Source organism: Camellia sinensis, chromosome 4, assembly GCF_055761805.1.
Source record: "Camellia sinensis isolate YWXY chromosome 4, ASM5576180v1, whole genome shotgun sequence".
Lineage (NCBI taxonomy): Eukaryota > Viridiplantae > Streptophyta > Magnoliopsida > Ericales > Theaceae > Camellia > Camellia sinensis.
The window spans coordinates 67598818-67618436 of record NC_138964.1 but is presented as its reverse complement, the minus strand read 5'-3'; the positions used below and the strand labels follow the sequence as shown (position 1 = coordinate 67618436).

Genomic DNA, 19619 nt, shown 5'->3' with positions numbered 1-19619 from the left:
AGGTAGGGGATTCACCTATGCTTGGACTGGAGTTAGTTTGCAAGACCACCAAGAAAGTAGCTCTTATTCAGAATAGATTAGTCACGGCTCAAAGCCATCAGAAAAGCTATGCTGATCAGAGATGAAAACCATTGTCCTTTGAAGTAAGAGACCATGTATTTCTAAGGATCTTGCCTAGGAGGGGTTGATGAGGTTTGGTACAAGAAAAAAATTATCTCCCCAATTGATTGGCCCTTTTGACATCATAGAGAAGATAGGAGAAATTGTATATCGTCTTGTCTTACCACCATAACTCTCAAGATTGCACAATTTATTCCATGTGTCAACGCTCTGTAAGTATGAGCCTGATCCTTCCTACGTCTTAAATTGGACGGATATTGAAGTTGATGAGGATGCGTCTTATGAGGAAAGACCGATTCAAGTTCTAGATACTCGGGAGCAAGTATTAAGGGGTATGATCATTCCATTAGTCAAGGTGTTGTGGCGTCATCACGTTGTTGATGAAGCGACTTGGGAGTGGGAAGCCGAGGTCCAGTGAGAAATACCTAGATTTATTCCAAAATATGTGATGTATCCACTCATATTGATTTTCCATTAATATGTGGTAAGTCGAGTGCAAACCATATTTTCTCATTTTTTTCCCCTTCCTTTGCTACTAGAAATGGTTTGTTATCTATTTGGAGATTGTTAAAAACTGATGATTCTTACGTTGTTATCATATTATGGATGTTGTGTTGAGGATTAAGGTTATTTCGGGGGTGAAATCCTTTAAGGGGGGGGGGGAGATTGTGACAGTTTTTTTTAGGTGACAACTTGAGCAGTGGAAAGACCACTCGAGCAGAGATGAGGTGCTCCTAGTAGTTTGTTTTGTAGGTTGAAGGACTGCTTGAGTGGACAAGTGGTCACTTGAGCGAAGATGAGAGGTTCCCAGTATCTTGTTTCCTAGACATAGATAATGAGAGGTCTCGTTCACCACTCGAGTGGTCTGTGCGAATTTAGCAGCTCAAAAATCACTTCTTACATCATTTCTTTCACTTTCTTTTTCTCTCTTCCTTCCTCTCTCACCAATTTTGAAAACCCTAGAATTCTCTCTCTACATATCTCTCATATCACTAAGTTTTAAGACTAAATCACTTGCAAGGAGTGGAGTCTACGTAAGGATCTTGCTCTCTACTGATTAGATTTTGATTCTACGAAGGATTCTTCTTAGAAGTCTAGTTTTCTTGCTTTTTCCTTGAGGTAGGGTTACTTTTAACTTAATATCTCTTTAGTTTGAGGATGATTATGTGGTATTGTCGTAACCATGATACTTTGTTTGATGATTGAACAAAAGTTAAGTTTTATGTTTAACACAAAGGGGATTTTACCCAACATTTATTAAAATTTCAAATGAATTATTATGGATGTTGAGTATTGGTGTTGAGAACTACCATATATATAAAGAGAGGGTGAAAGCCCCAAATTTATTAAAACCCTAGTTTTGATTTTGGTGAGCAATGATGCTTGGATGGAATTGACTTTCAAATCTTGAAATTATATGGATAATTAGAGTTTGGAATACATTATTAATGTACATTGAGTTGAGATTGTGGACATGGAAATTGATAACCCGTGTAATATATTTTTACTATTCATCTCATGTTTTATTGAATACTTGATTACTTGGAATGTGGTAATAAGGAGGAGGTAAACAAAGTATGAGTTCGAGTAGGGAGTCGGTTTTTGAGAACAATGCGATGTGTTAGTACTTGCAAGGGGAGTTAAGGTACCCAATTGCACTGTCTTGAGCTTATCGCCTAACGAATATGGAAAAATGTTTTTGGTTATCGACTGGTCCTACCGTATAATAAGTAGCAAAAGTGGAAAAATAGATGATTTTGGGTGCCCACCACCTGCTGTATTAATAGTCGGCAAATGTGGGAAATAGTTTTGGTTGTAAACCTATAAATGTAGTTTGGGGCTTATACGAGGGATTCATGGCATATTTACCACCCTTGTTTTGAGAAAGGTTTCAATGGAACCAAAATGTATTTGTTTTCTTACCCATTTTATTTTTGAACATAAACTTTAAATTATGTTTGAGTTGTGATGATGCCATGTAGATGTTCAAATAATTAGATACTCTATTAAATGTATCTCTACTAAACATATAGCTCATCCCCATCTAAAATTTTCAGGAATTGATGATGCGCCACCACCTCAGTGAGATGAAGTATACTCTTTTGTTTTGATTAGAGCGTTGATGCTCACGGATGTTTAAATGTGGAAGCTTCGAGCTTATTTGTTTAGGACCATGAGTCCATTTTTGTTGTAACAAGGCAATGCCCTGAACTCTTGTACGCCATTAAGGCATTCTATCTTGCACCCCTCTAACTTGTTGAACTTTGTCATGGCGAAGTGTATTTAATATGTTGAGCACAGAACTGTAAATAAAAACCTTAGTTCAATGAGGAAAATGTCCTTTTGGTGTTTAACTATGTTTTAATTGATGTTTTTATATTAAATATTTTGGGGGTGTTACAAATTCAATTCTCTCTATTCTCGAGCAGCAAAAAAAGGGTTAACTTCTGACCATCCTCGTTGGAACTGAGGTTTGATTGCTCTGCATAGGCCTAGAACCAACTCCTTGGACGTTCTACAAACTCTGGTTCTGAAGGTTCTGGTTGAAGAAGCTTTCGTTTTGAGGTCCCTAATGTTGTAGATTCTATGGGTTCTGGGAGTTCTAAGAAGTCTAGTTGTCCCTGATCTCAAATTGCTAAAACCCAGGAAATTGCCCCCCCCCAGTCTCAATGTCTTTCCCTCCTCGTTTAATGCCTTGTCCTCCATGCCTCCCAAGAATGGGTTACTAGAAAAAGAGGCATGAAAAACTCCTAGAGGTAACGGTTTTGCGACAACTAGTTTACTTTAAGGATTCTGCTCTGCAACGGCATTGAAAAATCCTACCGTGAACAGAACTAGAGCTGGTAGAAGAACTGCAGAAAGCATGTCTCCCAAAGTCATTATCATATTGGCAATTGCTAACATAATATCTGTCTGGGATTGCCTCATCTCGTGTAGTGAAATGGCCAAAGAGTAAGAGAGTTCTATAGAAGACTCCTTATTAGCCGTGATAAACCAATGCCTCAGATTTTTTGTCATATCTTGGAATCCTTCAAAAGCGTGTTACGTTGCTAACTGCTTGGAACCGCCTAATCCTGGACTATTATGAGGCGACACCACTCCTGATTGACCCGTGACACCTTTTCTTCTCGTTTTACCAACCATAATGAATGTTTGATAAAGACAATACCTAATGTCCCATTGGGCGTGCCAAAATTTGTTTGCGCTCCTTAGAAATTCATGTTGCCACTCAAGAAGTCCTGCAAGTGTAAACACACAAAAAAAAAAAAAAAAAAAAAAAAAAACAATTGTTGATTAAATAGGGGCGTGCCAAAACTTGTGAATCTAGTTCAAGGTGTAAAAATAGTTGAACATTTCTCATTTCTAACACAGAGAAATGACTGTGTGTGACTAAGAGAAACTGCCATTAGTTTAGATCTTGCCCCAATAAAAGGAATTTTTAACAAATTTACAGGTACCAAAGATAATTAAACTAAAATTGTGACTTGCATTGATTGAGAATGAAGTACAATTGATAATCTAAAATGACTAAGTTATGAAACTAAAGGAACTAAGCTGTGAAACTATGATAAAGAAGCTATAAAGCTAAACTAAGATAATCAAGTTATGAAGTTAAGATAAATAAGCTATAAAGCTAAAATGAATTAAAGGACTTGTATTAAGATACTCTTGGTCAATTGTTTGGTTGGGGACCTCTTCAAATGTTGCACTTTAAGCCTTTTACATTGTGTTGGGTAAGTCCCAAATTCTTCTTAACTACCAGAAACGTAGCAGTCTATCCTGGTGACATGTGTCCTTGATACTAATCTTCATTCCCCAAGAATAGGAATGGTTTGACCTTCAACATCTTTAGCATCTTGACTTGGTCCATTGAACTTTAACAGACCACCACGTGTCCCTCTAAACTTGAATTTGAATTTATTCTACTTGATTTGAGGAACATATTCCTTAGTTGTTGCATAAAATCCTGTTTTCTAGATTACGTTTATTTATCCTCAAGGAAATCTACAAACCAATCTTGCCTTGCTTGGAAAACTAACTCCTTGATTGTAGTCTGTGCTAATTCTTTATATCTCCACAAGCTGCCATGTGTCCATAAAAAGCCCTTTGCCTTGATCTTAGGAAAAACCGGCTCCACTTTTGTAGACTTGTAGCTAATGTGGTAGATCTTCAAATCTTATTAGCATCATCACCTATCAACTAGAGAAGGCACCAAAATAGGAGATAAGCCTAAAAAATAGGAGATAAGCGTCAATCACTTCCTCAACTTTAGTAATAGTTAAGCCCTATCTATCAAATCCAAGCAAATCTAAATTAATTAATTAATTAATCCAATGGCTTGGTCAATCTAATAAATCAATTTCAGCAATCATCTTCTTGATTTTGGTAATGGATCCTATCAAATCTTTGATATTTTATCTTCCATTGTCACGTGGCTTTAATAATTAAGAAAATTGCCACGCAACAATTTTTAATAAAAAAGACACAAACATTAATTCTTCCAAATACCCATAATACCCCAACGCTCCTTCACCTACCCTTCCAGACACCTATGCTCCTACCCATAATTCTAAATCGCGGTATCGGGTAACGTAACAGTATCGATTGCAGAGTATCGGTATCTGTAGTATCGGTCGGTACATATTGGGAATCAGGTGTTTTGGCCGTGAAATTTTAAAAATCATTGGAAATCTCTCTAAAACTCAATTTTATGCGTTTTTTTTGACTTTTTCCCCTAACCCTGTTTGTGAATCCAAGCTTTTTACAGGTGAAGATCTTGATTTCAATATTTATTTTTCTTATTTTTTTTTCCCCTTGCTCAATAGAGAAATATATGTATTTATATATATATATTCATATGAACAAAGGTCTAGGTGTAAAAACAAATAAATAGAAAAAAAAATCCTAAACATTTACACTAAAACAAGACCAAAAAAAATTGGAATACGAAACAGAAAACAGAGCATAGCAAAACCCACAACTCCATTCCAAAAACAGAGCACAACAACAAAACAAAGCACAACAACACAACACAAATTACAACTTCCAACTCAGGGAGACAAACCTTCTTTGAAGAAGCTTGAAGGTCGAATTGAATTCCACAACCAAAGAAGCTTGGATCTATGGAGCCAAGCCACAAAGAAATTTGATTGTGAACTACAAATCTATAAACAAAAGCAAATTTACGATCCGTGAAAGTGTGAAATTTTTGAAGAAGACAAAGCACTTGAAGTGAAAGGTCTGAGTGATGTGTGTGGTGTTTTATTCTTTTCTTTTCTGCAATTACTTTTGCTTTTGCAGGTTCTGTGGATCCAAGCTTTTGACAGATGAAGATCTTGATTTGAATATTTATTGTTCTTGTTTTTTTTCCCTTGTTCAACATAGAAATATATATATATATATATATATATATATATTCGTATTAACAAAGATGGAGGTGTATAAACAAATAAATGGAAAAAAAAAATCCTAAACATTTACACTAAAGCAAGACAAAAAAAAAAAAGAAAAAAGAAATACGAAACAAAAAATAGAGCATAGCAAAACACATAACTCACCAAAAACAGAGCACAACAACAAAATAGAGCACAACAACATAGCACAAATTACAACTTGCAACTCAGGGAGAGAAACCTTCTTTGAAGAAGCTTGAAGGTCAAAGTGAACTCCACAACCCAAAGAAGCCTTGATCCATGGAGCGAAACCACAAAGAAGTTTGATTGTGAACTACAAATCTGTAAACAAAGGCAAATTTATGGTCCGTGAAAGTGTGAAATTGCTTGAAGAAAACAAAGCACTTGAAGTGAAATGTCTAAGTGATGTATGTGATGTTTTATTCTTTTCTTTTCCGCAATTACTTTTGCTTTTGCAGGTTCTCTGCGCTGATTCATTCGTACCGGCGACTATGAAACTATATTTGATTGTGTCGCCCTATGTATCAAATTTAGATTGCTACATACCGAGACTCGGACGCTACGACTGCAAATTTCATTCTCACCGGTATACCAATCCATATCCGAATCAACGCTCTAATTTTCCGGTAGGAATCGACCAATACGATACGTACCGGCCGATATTTAGGTCTATGCTCCTACCCTTTCAAATACTCATGCCCCTATTGTTGGAACCCAACTCGTGTAAAAATATAAATAATGTTTTTTATTGTTCAAATTACCAATGGACAGGGCCAAAAAAAACATAACATTAAATGGATTTAAACAAACAATTATTTCTTGATTTTCTTCACAATGATATTTAGGGTATTTTATACATAAAAAATTGAAAAAAAAATCATTAAAAAAAAATCTAAAGAAAATCATAAAATCATATGCACCCTTATCATGTATTTTTATAGTATATGTTATACATATTTTTTTAGTAAAAGATTAAATAAAAATCAGTACAAAAATCTAAACAATATAAGAAGAACAATATGCATCCTGGCTACGTATTTTTGTGATTCATGTTATGCATTTTTGTCATAAATTTTACATATTTTTGCTATAAAATTATAATAATTTGTGATTCATAAATGAAATTGCGTATTTTGTCCTAATATTACATATTTTTGTGACAATATTATACATTTAATATTTCGCATAGTAAAATTATCTTCTCTTATATTTAAAAAAAAAAAATCTTACTAAGGACAGCCTTAAGGGTTATTAACAGGTAATATTAAATACCATGAGATTTTGAATCTCAATACACTCTTTATTATTCTAAAATACTTTCATGTATTTCAATACAATTTTTTATATATTTTTTCTAACCGGGACAATAATTTTGCATGTCCATATGAAAAAACAGAATGTGCCTGCAGGGCCACCGACTAGCGATAAGGGTAGGAGATAAAACAAGACATGATCACATGATCCCATTTTGTAGCAAACATATTTCCAATCAATCATGTAAATTTTTACGTTTACTTTTCTTTTTCCATTTTTTCTACTTCTCTTGATGTCACAATGACGCAACGTTTAAATTTACCAAGAAATAATTGAGGCCACAGTGTATGAATAATCTTTATATAAACCAACACAATTGGCAACAATAGAAACCAGCTCCACAGTAGTTGGGTTCACTTGTTGCATATCTTTCAAACATTCAAAACCAATCACCATGGATGAAATTCAAGGTCACAAACCTCTCAAACCTATTCAAACCAGCAGAAATGGAAAACGTTCGATCATCAACAACGACGACGGACAACCGTTGAGTCCCTTGGCTCATGTGTTTCATGAACCTGGTTCCAATCTCTATGTCATAGGTATCTTTGGCTCCAAAACCAAAATCAACCCAGAGGAAGCAAAACCCAAATTAATTAATGGTTTGCTCCAGCACCCTCGCTTCTCCAGTTTACAGGTATGAAATAAGTCAAAGAGGAATTTTCTCCAATATGTACTTTCTTCCTTCAGTTATCATCTAACTATTGATCCAAAGATTTTAATTAGTGTCAATGATTAACTGTTGAGATCACTAATTAAAACTTTTGAATTATCTACTGGATGATAGCTGGATGAATAGAGTATTGGAGAGGATGAAATATTAATTTTATTTTTATTTTTTATAGAGATTTAACGTTTGGTTAACTGGAATGATTTTAGACGTAATTGAAATGATTATTCATTGACATGAATACTCATCATCTTAAATTTGTAAATGATATTTCAAATTAAAATGTGTATATATATATTTTGAATCAAACTTGGAAGTACGTACCAATAATTATTTTATTTCAAATTTCATTTTAATAATCAAACTCTATCTTAAAGTCTGAAGCTCGTTTAGGATGTGAGCTAGTTTTTTTTATTTATGGGCTTTTTAGCTATTTTAATTTGGGATTAAAAGTTTTATTTTGGATATTTTTTTGATTTTTTTTGATTTTTATGAGAAAAAAATAAAATAATTATAGGTTAAATAAGATATTTTATCCTATTTAACTAAAATAACATATTTTATCTTATATGACTATTTTGGACCAAATCTTCATTCCGAACGAGCTCTTAATTTTCTAAGTGAGGTGTAGAGTTTTTGGCACCCTAAAACCCAGTTAGTTAGACAATCATATATTTTAGAATAAATTACAAATACACCTCCTGAGATTTGTTCAAAATATAAATTGTTTTTTATGGTTTAAAAAATTATAAATAGTCATTGTTAAAAATTTTTATTTAACAGAATTAACTAAAAAAATGAAATTCTTAACTACAATCCTATACAATAATAAAATTATCTAAATTATTAATTGAAATAAATTTATGACATTATTAAAAATTATTGATTAACTTGATTATATATTAATAAAAATGACTATTTATTATGAAATTAGAAAATTCAGGAGGTGGGATGTATTTCCAAAACCACTGGAGATAAATTGTATTTTAATCAAATCTCAAAAAATATATTTATAATTTACCCTATATTTTATGTTTTGAAATTTATCAATAGACACGTACTTATAATTATTGCATAGGTTATTCTTTATAGTACATGAAAATCTTAGTCAGGGCATGAAGGTTCCTATCGCACGGGCCTTCCTCATACATTGCACCTGACTATTAGTATAAAATTTAAAATTAATATAATAATGGTGTTAAAATGCAATTTTGCCATAGGTTTATTTTACTATTTTTTCGTATTATGCCACTACCCAAAAGGCAAAGAAGGAAATTCTATGTTTTGGTTGGGCACTGTATGCATCTTTAATTAGCACTTTTGATATTTTTTTGTTATGATTTATTGTGATATTGATTATTACATTATCTTGAGAAAAATGTTTGGGAGCTCTAATGGAGCTCTAGAGAGTGGATCCCACTTATTGATGTGATATTTTGGCCTTAAGTTTTTTTTTTTTTTTTCTTTTTTGAATTTCCACCTCATTAGTGGTCAATTAGTGCTCTAAATTTAGTGGGATAAATCATTGTTGTTATCTTGATTATGGCTTATATAGCATATAACTCAATTTGTTTTTGGTTATAAATCTCATAATATTGAGTTATTACATTTATAATAATCAAATTCACAAATGTCATAATTTACATATAGTACACATCTTTTTGAGTGTGTACTGAAATACAAGATTATCTTCCTTTTATAAGGGAATACAAAAGGGGAAAGTATTGCCATTTAGACCCAAAAGTTAGATCCACATTTTAAATCTAGTGATGTGTTAAGAAGATGATTGATTGATAATTATTAATCAATCATCTTCTTTTAACACATCACTGGATCCATAAAGTGGTTCCAAAAAGTAGACTTGTATATATTTTTTAAGGGATTGTAAATAGATGGGACAGTAACAATATAATTACACTACAAATGAGAATTTTTTATTTTTTTTTATGCAATTCTGACAAACAAGAAGAGTTGTACCAAACATATAAATGAATTTATACCATACATACAAAAAAATGTAATTTTTTACCACCGCAACAAATGAAGTAAAACTTGTAACAAAGTGCATATTATTATTATTTTTTTTAATGAGAAGAGGGATGCTATATTTAGGTGTTGTTTGATGGCATTTAAAATTTAGAGTTCACTATTTTTTTTATAAACAAAATAAAAAATATTTATGTTTATTGTTTTTTATAAAATTAAAAATAAAACACATGTTTGACAAACATGTATTTTAAAAACTTAATTTGAAAGAAGTGAGAGAAGTGGTTGGCAAAAAGTGATTGTGACTGTCAGAGATGGTTTTGGCTGGAAGTGGTGGTGGAGGATAGATGTTAATGATTAGAGATAGGAAAATGTTTGGTAATTTAAATTTGTATAGTTTGAATGTATCAAAATAACGTTATTTTGAAACATTTGAATTATTCAAAACATAAAATTTTGGACCGCTTAACATTATTGTTGAAAATAATCGTTGGAATTGTCCATAATTGGAAATGATACTTTGACAGTGGATACTAATCACCAAAGGTGATGGCTGAAGGTAATTTCAGGAGGTAGTGGCCCAAGGTCATTGTCAAGGATGTAGCGAAAGATGATTGCAGACCATAAGATGAGGTGACCACCACTGAACAACAATGGTGGTGGTGGCCGTGGGTGGTGATGAGTGATGGGAGAAGAAGGAAATAATAATTTGTTTTTTATTATTTATTTATTTATTTATATTTAAATAAGTAAATCAAATTTGTGTTTACAAAAATTTAGTAAAGTTTATAAAGTGTTTAGAATTTTTTTCTAAAAAGATTCAAACAACAAAAAAATTTATATTCACAATTTTCAAAGTTATTATAAATACAATTAAAAAACTATAAACATGAATTTTATCAAACAGGCCTTTATTGTTTCAAGAGTTTTAATAATTAATATTGTAAAATTTATCACATACTTATAATTATATATATTTTTTAATTTTAACCTAAACTGAATTTTCCTCTTTAACAATCACACTACCAACTCCAAATGTTAGGACATTCACGCAAGAAGTTTATTTTTAAAAGAATAATAGTATACATAACTTATTACTTGTATTATTTTTGCATTCTCAAGTATAAAGTAATGTGGCTTACATTTATAAAAGTATATAAAACCTATTCACTTGTCTGTTTGGAGTGAGAAAATAAGGTAAAAAATATAATTATATCTAGCATTTTTATTTTTGAAATTTTTGGGCTAATATATCCTAACTTTAATCTTTTGGAATGAAAAAGACATTTATATGCCAAAATTTTACCATATGTTTATAAGTCAATATTTGCGTATTGGTCAACATGTCACTTATTAATGCACATCATTTATTTGTCTATTTATTAATTTAAATGTCATCTATGAGTACACAAGTCACTTATTGTTTCAATTATTTGTCTAATGCCATCTATTATTCACTTAACCGCCACTAGTCGTCGCCAGAAACTTTTCTAACCAATTTTGTGACAACTTGTTTTGGAGACTTTTTCACGTATATCCTCGTGAGCCAAAAAAATTAATCCTTAGACCTAATGAGATTGTCATAGATATTTTCACCAATAAAACTCTAAATGTTAATTTTGCAGGTATTTGACAAAGAAAGTGGAAAGCTGAAATGGAAAGCAACAGAATTGAATGTGGATGATCATGTTGTAGTCCCAAAGCTGGACCAAAACATGGACTCACCAGACAAGTTTGTGGAGGACTACATATGCAACTTAACAAAAAGTGACGTAGACAAAACAAAGCCTCTATGGGACCTCCACATCCTTGACATCAAAACCTCCGACTCCGAAGGCGTGATCGTGTACCGTGTCCACCACTCCATTGGCGATGGCACGTCTCTCATGGCTCTCTTGCTTGCCTGTTCTCGGAAAGTTTCCGATCCCGAGGCCTTACCGAGCATCCCAGTAATGAAGAATTCATCATTGATTAAAAAATCTGGGTTTTGGTCGGTTTTGCAGCTAGTTTGGAACACAATCATTGGAGTTTTGTTGTATGTGGCGACTTCGTTGTTTTTGAAGGATACAGAAACACCCATAAAAGCTTCAAAGCGTGTTGAGAAGAATGGTCGGCGTATCATCGTACGCAATGTCAACTTAGATGATGTAAAGTTGATCAAGAATGCCATGAACGTTGTAAGTTTTGCTGCATATGTCATTTGATTTGGCTTTTTTTTTTTTTTTTTCAAAAATTTTTCTAGTATGATTGTTTGATGTGTTTATATCAATTAATCTCATGATCTCTTCATGTTAATTTTTTTTTTAAAAATAAAATAAATGATAAGTATAATTTTTAAAAATATATCATATATTTTAAAAAATTATATATTTTTTATTGCACCATATAGAATCTTTTCAACTTGAATACATATTAACTAAAAATGACATGGATTCTTTCAAGTTAAAAACCGACCTTAACCTTTATTTTAGGTGTGTAAGGTTTACCGTGAGTTATATTTTGATTATTCGAACTATTTATTTTGTAAAATCTTTCGTATATATTATTTATGGAAAAAAATTAGGTCTATTTGGTAATCAAATAATTTTCATTTTGTTACATTTGTCTTCAATAAAAATGGATGATCTATTTCCGAAAGCATATTTGTGGTTCATTTTTTTAAAGACATGCGATAAAATGAAAATGGTACAATTATTTTATAGACCTAATTTTTTCAATGAATGATAAGACAGTAGATTCTACAAAATGAACTTCTCGGATAATCGAAATATAACCCATGATAGGCCCCATGGATCCTAATATAACGGTCAAGTTCAAATTTTGAACTTTAGAGAAATCCAGTCCTAACAAAATTATTTTATGAATAATGTACCCACTAATTATTTATTTATTTATTTTTAAAAAAGAATTAATTATACTTTTTATAGTTTGATTCAAATTTTATTTTAATCTCTATTCTTTCAATTTGAACAAATTGGTCTGTAAAGTTAAGTCTAGTTTCAATTTAGTTCTTCTGTCTAAATTTTTTGTTAATTTTGTCTATGCATACGTTATAGAAAATTGACAAGTGTACTAAATTCTTAATTTTAATTTCCAATTTAGACGGAAGAACTAAATTGAAACCTTAAAAATTGACAAGTGTTTCAAAATTGTCTCTGCTTTGGGTATTGGTTGTATCTCTGCTGGCCAAGGTTCACTGCTCTGGAGTGTCATGCTGCTGTGTGGTCATTATGGTGCACATGCTCATTCTCACATCTCTGCTGATATCTATTGGATGTCTGGTGGATCCCCCATCTGTTCTGCAGAATTTGTTTCCATCTGTCATGCTTGGCTTTCATGGTTGGGTAGGAGAAATATCAGTAGGTTTTGTATAGGTTTGCAGAAGGCTGTGTGTAAGTTTGGTTTCTCTCCAAACATACACTAAGCCTCTTGGTGTTTTGTTCCCCCTACTCTGTTTACTTCTTCAATTAATAAAACTTTCTTTGCTCATCAAAAAAAAAAAAAACTTCCATTTTAGATGGAAGGAACAAATTGAAACTAGAGTTAAAGTATAAGGTCCAAATTGTTCAAATTAAAATTATGAATGTTAAAATAAAATTTAAGTCAATTTGTAAAAATGAAAAGTGTAATTAACCCCAAAAGAAATTAGATTATACTTTTAGGAATGTACATGTTTATAAACCTGTTGCTTGTAATGCTAAAATTGCTTGTTTTTTTTTTTTAATTTTTTTTTTTTTGATAAGTAAAAAATTGCTTGTTTTGCTTTGGCTTCACAGACCATTAATGATGTCGTGCTTGGGGTCTCAGAAGCTGGGTTAACTAAATACCTAAACAGGAGATATGGTGAGCTTCTTTTATTTTCAAATTACATTAAATGCATGAAAAATAATAATAACAAATTAATTACAGTTACAATTCTTGTATTTTTGTCAAAATTTACTTTGAACATTTTATTTTCAATTATGACTGTCAAATCTTTAAATTTTGATGTTAACAACGAAACTTATTCTCTGAGCCATACATAATATTTTTCTCACGTCATTGACACTCTAATACTTTTCTTAAATCTTATTTTAATCTTTATATTTTTGCCAAAATCTTATTTTGGCCGGCTCCTTCACTATTAGCCTCTTTAAAGGTGAATGAACAGAGCAACTTAATTTTTGATTATCACAATTAAAAATAAAGGGAAGAAAATAAAATTTTGGTGTACACATTTGATAAAGGTAATTAACACAATAATAAAAGACACTCAGTCCATAAATCTATTTCTTAATTTTTTAGGCCATTAGGCCCGAGCTCCAATCTATTTGGGCTAAAATGACACAATTTGTTCAAAATGACAATTATTTGTTAAAATTAACCTATCTGTCTATTTTTTAAAATCACCCTATCTCTTGAAATAACCTAATTTGTCTATGTATTGAAATTCAAAAAACTACCTATCTATTGAAATATGACACATGTCACTCATTCAACACCCTATCTGTTAAATATCACACATTTCTTTACCTTACTACCACCATTAGTTGCCGTCGGCCGCCACTGACTTTTCAGGTGACTTTTCTGGCTACAACAATTTTTCCGACATGTCTTTATCAGCAAATAAGATTTTATCTTAGATCTAATACATTATACCCTCTTTAAATTAAAATTTTCACCAATTTTTTCAATAATAAATCCTTATTCCTACAAAGGACACCAGTGACTCCAAATATATTTGTAAACACGTTGGTTCTATATGTACAAATAAAATTTACTGTGTGCATTCACTATATGTACATATTTTAATTATTTCACTGATTTGTAATTTTTTAAATTATATATACACATTGAAGAGGACAATTTAAAAGTGAGTGCGTGCTCCCCTAACTTTCCAATTCATGATAATTTTTCTATCATGACAGGTGAACTTATTGACAAAGAACCAAGTGAGGAGAAAAATTATCTTCCGAAAAATATCCGCCTTAGAGCAATATTTTACGTCAACTTACGACCATTTGGGGGCATCAAAGTGCGTGCTCCTCGAACTTTCCAATTTCTTGCTTCAATCGATTATACTGTACAAATCATTTAGGATAATGTTAAAGATTAAAATTTTTATTAAATGTCTCGTATGAATATGAGACTCACATGATGTAGATCTTATATTTATGTGAGATATTTGGTAAAATATTTTATAGAATTTTTGAGATCAGTAATATTTTTCAATCATTTAGTGTGGTTTGGCATGCAATTAAAAATTTATTTATTTATTCTTTGTTTTTTAATTTTTTTAAAATTATGTATTTTTCAGGTCTTTTTTTTGTAGATGAATTTTTTTAAAAAAAATTAAAAATTCAGGCCTTTTTAATTGTTTCGGGATTTTTTTAAAACTTTTTTGGACTTTTTTTTTTAATTCTTATGTAAAAAAAATATTTTTCTCATCTGTCTAAGAGTAAAATTCAAAAGTGTAGAAGCTTTTAAAAAAAAAATTAACAAAAAAGGTCACTCCAATTTTTTTTTTTTTTTTTTAAAATACCAATGAAAAAAAACAAACCCCAAACACCAATAACTGGTTTGTTTTGATAAATAAGATTGATCATGATTTTTATTTTTATTGCGTTTTCAAAAAAAAATCAAATTTTTATTCAAAACACTAACATAAATTTGATTTCTTTTTTGCTTTTTTAACATATAGGCTTTTTCTGATATGATGGAGAAGGGGAATCCAGTGAGATGGGGCAATAACATTGGATATGTTGTTTTTCCATTCACCATCGGATTTCGAGATGACCCCTTAGATTACGTTCGTGAAGCAAAGGTTGCCATCGACCGAAAAAAGTCCTCTCTTGAGCCCTTTTGGGTGGCATTCCTCACAACCAACCTTATCAAGTTTTTTGGCAATAAGGTATGTAATTCATGCTACAGACACTGTCCCTTTTATATTTGGCTGTTTTTCATTTTCATTTTTAAATTTTTATTTTTTATTTTGGCCCTTTATATTTAAAATTTTTTCAATTTACTTCTAAAATAAAATTATATTTAAAATTAAGCAAAAAATGCAACGTTCACTGCCACATGATATAAAAATTGTATTATTATATTAAGATTTGGATTTATGTAAGAAATGTGAGTTATATAATTATATATTTTTATGTCACATGGTTGTCGATGTGTTATTTTCTATTTAATTTTGAACATAAGTTAGTTTTTGAAGTTAATTGAATTTTTTTTAAAACATTAAGCGCTGAAGTGTAAGAACAAAAACTTTAAAAGCCAAAGTAAGAAAATAACCAAATATGAAAGGGTAAAGTATAATTTATCCCCCCCCCAAAAAAAAAAAAAAAAACCTTTTTAAAGAAAAAATATTGTGTAAATTATCACTCCAATATATCTCATAAAAAATACAAGTTCTAAAAATTTAGCATAAATGTCCTGTGCTCTTTTTAGGTTAAATTCACATAATCTTTTGTCCTCTTACTGTTAGTTATCTGTTAGTCATATTGATAGAAAATAATGTTATCATCTCTTATATACTTAAATATGTATTTTATCATTGCCAGTGACAACTTCATAAATTTTTGACAATGATGTTATTAAAAAAAAAAAAAAAACATTTTATAAAAAATAAAATAAAATTGACAACTTATCATATTCATCACCTATTTGTCATAAATGTTTTAAATTTCTCATTTCATTAAAAAAAATAATGTCTTGACACTATCGTTTTAAAAAACCGGTTAAAATGATTATATATATAAATATTATTTATAACCGGATTTATTTCACTACTTTATTTCAATTCTCATGTATATTTGTGTAATAAAAATTTTGTAGATGAAGAATCCGCCATAGTAAAAATAATTAATGGGACTTGTGGTCACTATAATTTACCAAAATAAATTTCTATTTTAGTTCAAATGAAAAATAAATCCAAAAAAAATTATATTTTTCACTTCAGGAATATCACTAATTTTTGTCTTCTCTAAGCATATCCACACAATAAATGTCCCACACGTAACGTAGGACTCGAAAAAGAATGCGGACAACCTAAATTTTCCTATTTGGCACAAAAAGTCCTTTTATTCGGCTAAAAAACCTAACAATAGACAAAAAAAATCATAATAATGAAGGATCAAGTCAACTTTTTCACTATCAAAAATTTAAATTTTTAGCATTTATCAAACCTTTCTTAGATTAAAAAGAAAAATAAATAAATAAATAAAATAAAATAAAAAACTTAATTGCTAAGCCCCACCTCAGTGTGATGGTCCTACATTTTATCTATGGCATATGTTATATATTCGCAGAAGAGGTGAAAACTAACAAAAATTAATTGGCGATATATAGAAAACCTTGTATGAGTGATTATTATAAATTACTAATTTGTATCTGTTTTTTGTTTAATCATGAATAGGTTGCAGGATATCTTAACTACAAAGTTTTCTCAAATACGACACTATGGTTCTCCAATGTACCTGGAACTGGAGATGAAATTGCATTTTGTGGCCATGAAATTTCCTATTATGCTCCAACTTGTTATGGCCAACCCAATGTAAGTATCCACCCTTGAAACGAAATTAGTTTGAAATAAAACTAAATTGACATAAATTTAGTAAATATGTTTGAAATGGTACTGGTATATATATGCCTTAGTTATAAATTATAATATTGACTTCTAAAATATACGATCTGTTATTCTTTAGTCTCCAATTTCTTAAATTTTCTACTTTGCTCTACAAAAATGCAATTTGTTACAGTTTAGTTCCTGGTTTCATAGCGGTTCAAAAATAACACGAGATGGTGACTTTTCAAAAATGTTATAAAAAAAAAATACAACAAAATTAAAATAATAAAGATAAAATTACAAAAATAACCCTCCCCTTATTTATTTTGAATGAAGTTGACGAAAGTCAAATATAATGGATCACATGCTTTGAGAATTAAAGTGAAAATATAATAAATTGCAAATTTAAGAGACAATTACTGTAATATAGTAATGGGTGTTTGGATTAATTAAGCTGACAATTACATCTGTTGCAGGCGTTGATGATTCATGCCGTAAGTTATGTCAACAAATTGATCTTCATAATATCAGCAGAAGAAGAAACCATTCCTGATCCTCACCAAATATGTGATGATCTTGAAGAGTCCCTCAACCTCATCAAAGCAGCTGTCCTCGCAAAACAGCACGTCAAGGATGACTAGAAAGAGTTTCAGAAAGACTGGACCAATTTAAACTTTTATTTAATAAATTTGGAACCTGGATGCGTGTTGCTATTTATAATAAGAACTCTAGTTATTTGATGTCCTAAATAAATTATTTCATCAATACTCGTGAACAACATTTCATTCCGGTATGGACTCTGGAGAAATGGACTCTCCATACCTAATAGATAATATTTTGTGTTAAAATATTGTGTTCGATTATTTAATATATTTCAAAAATTTGAATAATTAATTATGTGTTTAGGCCCCTAAAATTTTAAATTCTTGGAGAAAATAAGTTATTCAAAGATTTGATTATGAGGATAACATAGATTAAGGCAGAAAATCCCCACCTCTGCTATAACCGGCCACATTTTTTCCATTGTAACTTATGTGACTTTCTTCATTTGGATCATGCAAGTTTTACAACCATTCTACAACCCTTTGAGGCTTGCACCATTTGGCAATTTTGCATGATTTTTATTTTTTTATTTTTTTTTATTTATATTGTATGTACTTTCTACAAGTAATAATTTGAAAATTTGAATGGATGGTGAGCATGTTTTGGGCTATCATAGATGGGTTTTGAACCCTTGGATCAACTTAATCAATGAGGGATTGGTTAGGGTTTGAAGGGAGATATAAATGTTGTAAATCTTTGAGGGAGGTTTAGAGGCAGAAAGCAGTGTTGGAAAAAATGATTTTTGGGGACTTTAATTTCATATTAAAGTGTGGTGACTTTAATTAAATATTAAAGTGGGTCCTAACCATTTTTTGTGTTGAGTCCAAGTGAGCCAAAAATCATTGGGTTTTGAATAAGAAATTGCCAAGAAATTGCTTCATGATGTTAGATTCATGAATATGATTTTAAAGAGTATTTAAATCTTTTTTCTTGGCTAAAGGGTGTGAATCCTTTGGGCATTCATACTTTTGATTTTGTGGAAAGGGGCTATGGATGCTTGGTGTTTTAATGACTAGCCTTAAAGGCTGAAGGCTTTTCCTCTCTCCCCTGTACATGTATAAATTGAGACCCTCCTGTCAAGTTTCAATATTGAAATTTTTGCTTCCATTTTACAAGTCAGTTTGCTTGATAGTTCCTATTGTGAGAGAGTGCTGCCATTGTTTTGTTCGCTAAGCTAGACAGATAGTGCTTCTGCCGTAACTGGTTTTGATCGTCGTATCCTGGGAGACAGACGCCGGGTTTCCTCAAGCACTCGACTCGTGAGGCGGCGAAATCTGTTTTAAGGAAACTACTTCCGTGGAGGCTTCGGTTTTGTCTCTTTACCCTTTATTATTTTTTGTTTATTTCTGTTGAAATTTAGTTGTAATTATCAGCATATGTTCTTGGTATATAATTTGTTTTCTTCATAAATCTATTTATTTAATTTCACAATTTTGAACAACAAGCTTAAAATAGATTTTATATATCTTTTCTATGAAATTGATCGAATAGATTTATATAGACTATTAGGTTAGTTTTGCTTAATGTTACTAGGAATTGTTGTGGAATTGCTCACTATTTCAATAATTGTAAATTATGCAATGGTACTCTCTAATTGCTTAGTTTAATTAGAATGCTCTATTATAATTTGCATACTTAATTGTATTAGTATGATCTTGTTTTATGCGTATGGTTCATCATTTCCCTACCATGATTTGCATGAATTTTAAGGTTATAAAATATAATTTATGGATGTTGCAATTTTGACATGCTAATTCTATTCTAGTCTCAATTTGTTACATGCTTATTATTTTCTAGGCTAGATTACATAATTTAATGTATTTAGAGTTATATAGTTTTATGAATTGTGTACATGATTAATCTAAATTATCTAATTGTGTGCATTAATATGAATTATTTAATTGGGTGCATTAATCTAAATTATCTAATTGGGTACATTAATCTGAGTTATTTAATTAGGTGC

The 19619-nt window shown here is 30.8% G+C and overlaps 1 protein-coding gene across 1 annotated transcript; it reads left to right on the top strand.

The window, feature by feature from the left end:
* The first annotated feature begins 6832 nt into the window (after window positions 1-6832).
* Window positions 6833-17901, top strand: LOC114271257 (wax ester synthase/diacylglycerol acyltransferase 6). Its single transcript, XM_082925143.1, has 7 exons — window positions 6833-7485; window positions 11130-11681; window positions 13281-13347; window positions 14412-14518; window positions 15185-15394; window positions 16904-17041; window positions 17530-17901. The coding sequence occupies exons 1-7, from the start codon at window positions 7243-7245 to the stop codon at window positions 17692-17694; spliced, it is 1482 nt and encodes a 493-aa protein (XP_082781269.1). The 5' UTR covers window positions 6833-7242; the 3' UTR covers window positions 17695-17901.
* The last annotated feature ends 1718 nt before the right edge of the window (window positions 17902-19619 follow it).